At 40.4% G+C, this 10,857-nt stretch overlaps 1 protein-coding gene across 2 annotated transcripts in view; it reads right to left on the bottom strand.

Annotated features, from left to right (window-relative positions):
- The window catches only part of Kdm4a (lysine demethylase 4A), a 52,165-nt gene extending 43,283 nt beyond the window's left edge, over positions 1–8,882 (bottom strand). The window contains exons 1-3 of one of the 2 annotated variants that reach the window (XM_076860601.2): positions 8,781–8,882; positions 5,795–5,971; positions 2,690–2,865 (exon numbers count right to left, since the gene is read on the bottom strand). In XM_076860601.2, the coding sequence (XP_076716716.1) occupies positions 2,690–2,865; positions 5,795–5,932 (314 nt within the window). In that variant the 5' untranslated portion in view covers positions 5,933–5,971; positions 8,781–8,882. Of the gene's footprint in view, positions 1–2,689; positions 2,866–5,794; positions 5,972–8,483; positions 8,556–8,780 lie in introns of those variants that run through there. The other variant, XM_076860602.2, reaches the window with a different exon arrangement.
- Positions 8,883–10,857: the final 1,975 nt, after the last annotated feature.

The raw sequence follows: 10,857 nt of genomic DNA on the forward strand, positions 1-10,857 counted from the left end.
AATTCCCAGTACTGTAAAAAAATAATAATAATAATGAAAAAGTTATTAAGTGGCAATTTTTTTTTTAAAGAGAGAGTGAGAGAGGAGAGAGAGAGAGAGAGAGAGAGAGAGAGAGGGGGAGAATTTTAATTTTATTTTTTAGTTATCGGCGGATACAACATCTTTGTTTTGTATGTGGTGCCAGGCGAGCGCGCTACCGCTTGAGCCACATACTCAGCCCCTTAAGTGGCAATTTAAAAAGAATAATACACCAGCCTTACAAACATAAAAAAGTGGGAAAAGTAATGTATTAAAATGGAAAAAATATTAGTAAGATATTATAGTTGTATAAAGATTAGACCTGAAGCCCAAAATGAAATTTTATGGGGGATAAAAGGAATGAGTGAAAACAAATCTTACTTTACTGCCTTTCATTTCAATGTTAACCTAATGAATAATACATTTTAGAAAATTCATGTGTTTAACAACTTCTTTGCCTTCTAATGATCTGTTTTTATAAATTTAGGTTTTCACATAAGATGTTTTCTTAAAGCTGGCTGGACATAAAAATAGAAATTAGGGGTAAAAATCTTGTCTCATAAGGCTGGGGTTGTGGCTCAGTGGTAAAGTACTTGCCTAGCATGTATAACACACTGCCTTTGATCCTCAGCACCACATAAAAATAAATAAAATAAAGGTACTGTGTCCATCTACAACTAAAAATATTTTTTAAAAAAATCTTCTTGTCATGTATAAGGGTAGGGGCTGGCAGTCTAGCATGCTAATAGAGCACTTGGCTAGTGAGGCCCTGAGTTCAATTCCCAGCACTGCAGAGTAAAAACAGAGTTGTTTATAAGGAAAAGAAATGCTGAACACAGTGATCTATGTTTGTAATCTCAGCAACGGAAGAACTTTAGGCAGGAGGATTACATGTTCCAAACTCGCCTGGGTAATTTATCAAGACCATATCTCTAAATAAAAATATAAAGGGCTGAGGATGTAGTTCAACGGTAAAGAAATTCTAGATTCAATCCCTAGCACTAAAGAAAAAAAAAAAAAGCAAAGGAAAAGAAGTATATTGAAAGAAAAAAGCCTAGCATATATTGACAAGAAGACATAGGACGCTAAAGACACTGGTAGAACCCTGCATAAGAAACAGAAAGCAGCTAAGTTTGGCCCCACAAACACAGCTAAAATCAGGATCAACTATGATACAGACTTGCATCTGCAAAGCTTATCACACTTCTTCAATAAGCTTTAACGTAAGTTCTCTCATTGGCCAACAGGCTGGCTGGCAATGTAGATGTTTTAAGCTTTGTCAATAAAACTGTTAAGACCTCAATTAGAATCCACAAGCCAGTAGAGTGCTTGCCTTGCATGGACGAGGCCCTAGGTTCAATCCCCAGCACCAAAAAAAAAAAAAAAAAAAAAAAGGTATTGACAAGCCAAATGAAAAGAAAGCAAAGTATAGAAATAGAAAGAGCAAGACCTGCTATGAGAGAAAGAGGAGATTTAAAAAAAAAAAAAAAACAAACATGAAAGGCTGCCTCCAGAAGTGAGGACTATAAAACAAAAACTTAGCTCTAGGCTTAATCTCAGCAAAGGCATTTGTCAGTCAAGCTGAAATTAAGACATGAGTAAATCAGAAAGGCTCAGGAAATAAAGCAAGAGGAAGGAGAAGGAATCTCTTATGGAAATCCAAGGTTGGGGAGCAAAGTGAGAAGATACCAGAAGAAGGATTAAGAAATAGTCACAGCCAATTGAGGGAAACACAAAGTATATTTTCTGTGATTATGACACAAGATGACAGCTAAATGTTAAAAACAGAAAGAAAAGCAACTAAAAACAATAGGACTAAACAAGCACGTTTTCAGACAAGAATGAGCAGATGAAGAAAGTTACATGACAGAAAATAAGGTTAGTAATTATTTATTCACATTCTGTTACTGTCAAAACAGAAATCAGATAGCAGCTAACAGGTAGTGAAGAGCCTGCCCATATCTAAAGACAGAAGATACCACAATGAACTGAAATGACTAAAGCCACTTTTTGGTAACAGGTGGCATCAATATACTTCTCAAAAAAAATAAAAAGTAAACAAATAACCACCTTTCAAATCACCTCCAACTTTCTTTTGCAACTGTGCAATTTAGTATCATCCAAAAAATTATTATATTTCTAAGGTAGGGGTTATAGCTCAGTAGCAGAGCACTTGCCTAGCATGTGCAAGGACTAGGTTTCATCCTCAGTATCACAAAAAATAAATTTAATCTTTAAATTATTCTACTTCAGCCGGGCATGGTGGCCATGCCTGTAATTCCAGCTCAAGAGGCCGAGCCAGGAGAATTGTGAGTTCAAAGTCAGCCTCAGCAAAGGTGAGATGCCAAACAACTCAGTGAGACCCTATCTCTAAATAAAATACAAAATGCGGCTGGGGATATGGCTCAATCCCCGGTTGCACCCCCCCTCCAAAAAAATTACTCTACTTCAAAAGGGAAAACAATGGGAATGGGACCACCTTAGGCAAGAATGTAGAAAGATTTAGACTACAACACAGGAAATTCTTCCACAGAAACTGCAAAAAAAAAGGGAGAGAGAATCTAGAACTGAGGAAGCTATTCCTCAGTATGACAGTAGCAGTCTTGGAGACAACTATAAGGATGAGACAATAGGTTTTAGATGTTAAAACAGAGGAAGTGTTTCTACTCACTTATCACTATTGGCAATCTTGCGGAACTCTCTAACAGTCATGGCTTTCTTCTGTATGTTGTACTGAGTAAAGAGGCCAGACTGCCCTGTTACCAGTTGCTGGATGGGTGCAGGGATGACCAGATCATCAATGTCATCATAGGATGCTCGTGGCTTCCACTCTTTTGGAGGAACAACCTACAGGAAACATAAGAAAAAAGGAGCAGATAAGAAACTGAAAAGTCAAGAGTTTGGCAGGTGTTTAGTCTGCTACACAAATAGTCAATTTCACTAGAAAGTGACTCTGAATTACCGACAATAACCCAAACATAGGAAGACACACTGTCATGCTAACCCTGATCCAGCTCTGCCATCAACTAGCGGCCTACTAGCAATGACTCTTATTCTCAGACTAGGTATCTTATCAGGTTGAAAAATTGGTTCTTTCTCAATCTAACAGCTCAGGGCTCTTAAAAAAAAATTATTTTTACTTGATTTGGGTAACTCTATGCTCATATAGAATTTCCTTCTCTTGCACACCAGATTGCAGTCTATTTACGAAGCCTAAAGTCTTTTTTTTTTTTTTTTTCCTGGGCCCAAACCTAGGGCCTCACACATGCTAGGCAAGCACTTCATCAATGAGCTTCATTCTCAGGCCCAGAAAACTTACATTCTTAAATATTCAATCTTGAAGCCAGACAAAGTGGTACATGCCTACTTAAGGGAGAAAATTTTTAAAAGCGGGTGGGGGAATGCTGGGAATACTTCAGTGGTAATGTGCCCCTGGGTTCAATCTCCAGTACCACCCCAAAACAAAAAAAAAAAAACAAGGTAATCTTGAATAGTTAAATTAGAAACTAAGGTATGGAACACTGTATGGCATGTTATGTTTTATGTAAGAAGGGACAAAACAAGCAAACACATGTATATATGTGTGCCATAATCTGCATACAACAACACAGGAAGATATACATAAAAGCATGGAGAAAGAAACGGCATAAGAATTTACATTATCTGCTAGCATTTTTTTTCACCCATGTATTATCTATTCCAAAAAGTAATAAATTAAGATGAGGGGCTGGGGTTGTGGCTAGCATGTGCCAGGCACTGGGTTCGATTCCCAGCACCATGTAAAGCAAAATAAAGACACTGTATCCACCTATAACTAAAAAATAAAAATATTTTTTAAAAAAAGATGAGAAAAAAAGATAAGTCTCATTAATCCGTAAGTGAGGAATATGTTGTAGAGCACTCACCTAGCACATGCAAAGCCCTGGGTTCAATCTTCAGTACCATATATAAATAAATAAATAAATAAAGGTATTGTGTCCAACTACAACTAAAAAATAAATATTAAGAAAAAAAAAAAATGGGGCTGGGGATGTGGCTCAAGCGGTAGCGCGCTCGCCTGGCATGCGTATGGCCCGGGTTCGATCCTCAGCACCACATACAAACAAAGATGTTGTGTCCGCCGATAACTAAAAAAAATAAATAAATATTAAAATTCTCTCTCTCTCTCTCTCTCTCTCTCTCTCTCTCTCTCTCTTTTTAAAAAAAAAGAAAAAGAAAAAAAATGAGGGGCTGGGGATGTGGCTCAAGTGGTAGCGCACTCGCCTGGCATGCGCAAGGCACTGGGTTCGATCCTCAATACCACAGAAAAATAAAATAAAGACATTGTGTCCAACTAAAACTAAAAAATAAATATTAAAAAAAAAATGAACCAACAGAGAAATATGTAAGGCATGATCCCATTCTTTTTTTTTTTTTTTTTAAAGACTGAGTGAGAGGGAGAGGGAGAGGGAGAGGGAGAGAGAGAGAATTTTAATATTTATTTTTTAATTATCAGCGGACACAACATCTTTGTATGTGGTACTGAGGATCGAACCCAGGCCGCACGCATGCCAGGCGAGCGCGCTACCGCTTGAGCCACATCCTCAGCCCTTTTTTGATCTTTTTTGAGAGGGGAACTGGGGATTGAACTCAGGGGCACTCAGTTGCTTAGTGCCTCACCATTGCTGAGGCTGGCTTTGAACTTGAGATTTTCCTGCCTCAGCCTCCTGAGCTGCTGAGATTAGAAGCCAGGCATGTGCCACCTCGCCCCGCCCATTCTCTTTTTAAAAACAAAAAATGCAATACTGTATGTGAGTTTATTTGTGTGAGCAGATAAAGATGTGGAAGGAACTAAAAACACTAATCGCTTTAAGGAGATGGTCCTGTAGAAAACAGATGAGATTAACCTTTTCTTTATGTATTTTTGAATTACTTAACTTGTAATAACAAGCATTTGGGGGTAATTTTTTTGAAATCTAAGAAAGTGTAACCAAAAAAGTTAATATGCTGGAAAGCTGTATTGCAGGTTATTAAAACCCAGCAGCAGCCATGTCTGCATGTAAGAGTAAAGATGGAGCTATCTTGAGCCTCTATGGAGGCAGCAGGGTCTAAGACTGGTCCTCTGCTTTCTAATCAATGTCCTTGCTTTCTTTTTTTCATATTGAAAAAGTAACATATATGTATAATTGGAAATTCAAACAGCATAAAAGTTTCTACCTAAGACTGAGTCCCTCTCAGTTTCTTGAAGATCCTTCCAAAAATATAATCTTCACAGACTTAGAAATTTGATTTTGACAAACTTATAAAAGGCTGATTTGACTGGGGAAGAATAACTGATTCAATTCACAGAGGGAAAAGTACAAACCAGAAACCAATTTCAAATTGCAAAGACCAGAATCAGAATACTCATGTTGGCTGGCCAAGTACATTCTCTCCTCTGGATGAAAGTCCAAATTACTATCAGAGTTCTGGATGAAACTGAAATTAAATGTAGCATAAACAGTCATATATTAAAAACCACTAAAGCACCCAGCTCCATTTTGAGGACAGAAGCAGAGAAGCCAGGTCAGCAGATGCTGGCTCTTTACCTGCCCTTTGTGAAGATTCCAAGCAACTCCTCCCACCTAACAAAGGTGTTTCAAATGTTAACAACAGAAATTAACTTGCAAATGAAACAGCTTAAACTGAAGTCACTGCCCAGCCCAACTTTCAGTAAGACCCAATCCTGGCCTTCATTTAGGAAAACTTTTACTGCTTCCATGTCACAAAAGGTACACTGAACAATCTTACTCCTTACCTTAGCTAGTCCAGCACGGTGAGCTCCTTGGGATTCAATGTAGGCAATATACCTACTGAAGTTCCGGAATTCTTCCATGGTTGGATAAAAGGTCATTATCCGAGCACTTGGATTCAGGGTTTCAGATTCAGAAGTCATTTTCCCTCCTTTTTGAAGTCACTTTGGTCAGTCAGGAATCTGAAGTACATTAAAGGCATAAAATTATTCAAAATGTAAAAATTAAATGCTCAGAATGACAGTACTTAAAATAGTAACTGATAATGCAGAAATTCTGAAAGATCATTAAGACCACACACCTGGAAACTGCCACTAGGTAGGAGTTATTTAAATGAACTTGAACAAATAGAAAAGCTTTTGTTTAAAAAGAATCTGATGGGTGGGCGGGGCTAAGGGGGGCTATGGATATAGCTTGGTTGGTACAGTGCTTACCTCACATGCACAAGGCTCTGGATTCAATCCCCAGAACCACAAAAGAAAAAAATTAAAAGAACCCGATGTATCAAAACTGCATATATTCAAATCTCACTTAAATAGAGACATTGTTACAACTAAAAGGGAAATTATTTGGTTCTTGGTCCAATCTAACATAATTCAATTGACCTGCCCACATTTTTTTGAGGGAGGGGGGGTTGGTTTTCAAGTTACTCCCTTACTAATCTTTTCTCAGGATACTAAAACATAATATAGTACAATCTGATTATTTTTCCTGCAATACTAGGGAATGAACACAGGGCCTTGCAAACACTCTATAACTGAGCTACATCCCCAGTCTTTATTTTTTTTGTTGTTGTTGTTGCAGTTGGACATAATACCTTTATTTTATTTTTTATATGGTCCTCAAACAAACTAGGCGATTGCTCTATGGCTGAGCCACAACCCTAGCACAACCAGCCTTTATTTTGACTTCCTTTTTTTTTTTTTTTTTTTTTTTTGAGACAAGACTGCCAAATTGTCCAGATTAGCCTTAAACCTAGATTCTCCTGCCTCAGTCTCCTAAGTAACTGGGATTACAGGAGTGTGCCACCACACCTACAATCTGATTTTAAAAGCCACCTATTGGATCTTTTATAGGGCACAGCTTTAGAACAGGATCCTAGATTCCTAAAAGTGAACTTGGCTATAAGATTACAAAGCTTAAGGGTTATTAGTAGCATCATTTATAATTTCTAAACCTTATAGTAAAGTTGACTCATATCTAAATCAAAATGCAGTTTCAGCAATACATAATGAAGTCAAGCTAGAGACAAGTTCAATTGCTATACACACAAAACTCAAAGGACAACATTTAAGCAGCCAATAAACTAACAATACAGAGCAAACTTCATAACTGGAAAAAGCAAAATACATATTTTGTTTTTAGATGAGGACTTCAGCTCAGTGGTTATATCCCCACTGCTCAGTAACACAATAGACCTCAACTGAAAAGGGACAAAACATACCAGCCAAAAGGAGCCGATTTAGAAGTAAAACTGAACCTCCTCACAAGACCCCATAGTTCTGCCCTCCAATCGGGGGTCTAAAGGAATGGCAGTTCAACTACATAGGAAGAAACTGCCTCCAACCTACCAGCAAGACAGCAACAGATTGAGAGGAGAGCATGGAACAAAACTGTTGGGAAAGAAGATGAACCCTACTATCTTCTACTGGAAGGTTTCCTTCCATTCCACCCAATAAGAAATTTCTGGCCAGGCACCTTTCATGAATTTCCTATAAACTCTGTATGGCAGGCATACTGTTATCCCTGTTTCACATACCAGGAAATCAACCCACAGTCCATTCCCAGTGCACTTTCCATTACTTTGTGCTGCCTACATCATAATCTCCATCTGGACTGTCACTGGCAAATGTGGATCCAAGTGTGGAGGAACCTTAGGCTTAATTCAAATAAATTTGGGGGCCTTCCTTTATTTCTTTATTTTATTTATATAAATAAACTATATATACACACATACACACAATCTCTCATATATACACACACACACACACACACACATATACATACACATACATACAAATACACACGTATATGTATATATAAAAATACCACAATTTTTTTACTTTTGAAAATCATATAAAAGCACATAAGCATGTGAACACAGGATTGCGGCTCCTCCCCTGGGGCTTAAAGGGATCATAATGGGAATTCATCTGCCTCGGGCCCTGTTCATCTTTGTGTGTCTGGAAGGCAGAACAATGCACTGCACAGAGTGGGCACTTAGTAACTGTTAAATAACTGAATCCTTATCTGCACCTCAGTTGTTCATCCCCTTTCTTTAATCCCAGGGATTCCTTTTCCCAGTCTATTCCCTAGGGAAAACTCCGGGTCCCTGACACCTCGCATCCAGCAACAAAGCCTGGTGATTCAAGAACACTGGCTCCAGAGTCAAAACTATGATTACAGATCCGATCTCTGCCATTTATTAGCTGAGTGACCTTGGCAGTGTGAGTTGACTGACTTGTTCTCAGTTTCTCCACCTGTAAAATGGGGATCCCAACGCCCTGCCCTGCAGGGTTACTATGATTAACTCAGATGATGCAAGCGAAACGCTAAGCACTAGGCCTGGTACTTAACCACTCCACGAAGGCTGCGGTTGCTAACAACTTCGAACTTCCGCACCCTCTCCTCGCACCCCCTCCCGTGGGTATCCCTCCAAAGACAACCCCCGTTCGCAAAGTCCCCGAACCTCACCGCTTAAAGGTACGGCCCCTCCCGGCCCCGCCGCCTAGGTTAGTGAGGCCGGGCGGCAGGAAGAAGAAAATAAGGGCCAGTGGATCCGCCCCCCTCTCCCGATATCTATTGGCCACAAGAGATTAGAAAGAGCCAATCTCAGGACTGATTTTAGAAGCTCCCTCTCCTATTGGCCTAAAAACGTGCCGATCACGCACCACAGAAAGAACCACCCTACTGCCCCTCCCCCACTAGAGATCACGGTCACGGCAACAGCAGCAACAAAACTAAAGGAATCCAAAACCCCACGGTTCTCACCTGAAGCCCAAAGCCCCGACAGGGCTCAGGCTCGTTTTCTGCTGTCGCCACTAGCCAATCCTACCGCTTTGCCAGTGGACGAAAGACGAAGCTCCGCCTCCTCAAAAGTCGGCTTCTGCGCAGCCGCACAGCACCCACAGAGTCAACCAATCCGAGGGGGGGGGCCACAAGTCTTCAAACAACCAATGAGCACACGCTGTAGGCTCCTCAGAGTCCGGGAATATTAAGCTGCTCAGCCTATGAGCGCTGACTCCGGCTGTTGCCAGGAGGAAACGCCATGCCACTCGGGACCGTGGCCACTGAGCATCTCAGCTGAATTGTGTAGCTGGCCAATCACAGGCGGCTTTAGGTCCCCCCCATAACTAATCAGGGTTGAAAGAGGCGAGTACCCAGAAATGGGGAAGGTGGGTAAGGCGACAAGGGTTTTATAGGATGTTTCTAATGCAAGAGGGGGTCAAAGTTTTCTTGGGGTGAGCAGCCCCTCAACCTACGGTGAAAAGGTGACGGGGCCTTTAGGGACTGCTTGCAAAGTCAGGAAGTCCTGAGAAGGTGACCAATTTGTCCTGGCTTATCCGGACTGTCTTGGTTTTAAAAACAAAGCCCTATGTCCCTCGAACCCCCTTGCTAACAGGAGAGTCAAGACCGGTCCTGAAGGAGAAGAAGTCCTGGGGGTCATTAGGACAGATCCTGAGGGAGGGTATCCTCCGGGTCATTAAAAAGGATTTCCTCCATGAGTGGTGATTTGGGGATCATTAGAAGCAGCTCCGGGGGTGGAGAGGGGATTCTGGGAATCATTAGAAGCACTTTTGGAGGGCGAGGGGGTTCCTAGAAGTCAATAGAAGCAATTCCTGAGGGATAGAGTCGCCTTAAGGAGTTACCAGATTGTCAAGGGTGATGGGGAAGAAGGCATTATATGATATCCTTATAGGCTAAATATGAAAGGAAAATACCCACAACAGAGGTATAAAAATGTACAAAATTACCAATGAATGAGTAATTTTTGGTGCACTGGGAAAAGCTCTATGGAGTTAGACCTGTGTTCAAAACCAGACTCTCCTTTGAACCTGGGTTTTCATATCAGTAAAATAGACAAAAAAAAAAAAAAAACTACTTTGCAGATGGTTGTGAAGATGAGAGTGAATGAATGTCAGACAAAAGGAAATACTACGGAGAATGGTATGGAGTTAGAGTATGCACATACTTCCAAACAACACGAGCAAATGTTTAAAAATAAATAAATAAAAGGAGCCAGTGTCGAGGTCTTGGTGGCGCATGCCTGTAATCCCAGCAGCCCAGAAAGCTAAGGCAGGAGGATCGCGAGTTCAAAGCCAGCCGGAGCAATGGTGAGGCTAAGCAACTCAGTGAGACCCTGTCTCTAAATAGAATACAAAATAATCCTGGAGATGTGGCTCAGTGCTCTAGTGCCCCTGAGTTCAATCCCCATTGCCTCCTCCCCGCAAAAAAAAAAAAAGTATAAATGATTATTGAACAAATGATCATTAGTAGACAACCAATAATTCTTTCTTTCTTTCAACATTTATTTTTTAGTTGTAGGTGGCCGGGGCTGGGGATGTGGCTCAAGCGGTAGCGCGCTCGCCTGGTGTGCGTGCGGCCCGGGTTCCATCCTCAGCACCACATACAAACAAAGATGTTGTGTCCGCGGAGAACTAAAAAATAAATATTAAAAAAATTCTCTCTCTCTAAAAAAAAAAAAAAAAAAAAAAAAAGTTGTAGGTGGACACAATACCTCTATTTTTTTTATGTGGTGCTGAGGATCGAACCCAGTGGCTTATGCATGCTAGGCGAGCACTCTACATCTGATCCACAACCCCAGCCCTCTCTCTTTCATTCTCTTCCTTTCTTCCTTTATTCCTTCCTTCCTTTCTTCCTTTGTTTCTCCCTTTCTCCCTTCCTTCCTTCCTTTCTTTCTCCTTTCTTTCTTCTCTCTCTTTTCTTCCCTCCCTCCCTCCCTTCCTTCCTTCCTGGATTTAACCCAGCACATTTTACCATTGAGCTACATTCTCAGACCTTTTTATTTTTTTATGAAAGATTTAAAGCCAGCGACAGCAATTTAGGG

This window comes from Callospermophilus lateralis, chromosome 7, assembly GCF_048772815.1.
Source record: "Callospermophilus lateralis isolate mCalLat2 chromosome 7, mCalLat2.hap1, whole genome shotgun sequence".
NCBI lineage: Eukaryota > Metazoa > Chordata > Mammalia > Rodentia > Sciuridae > Callospermophilus > Callospermophilus lateralis.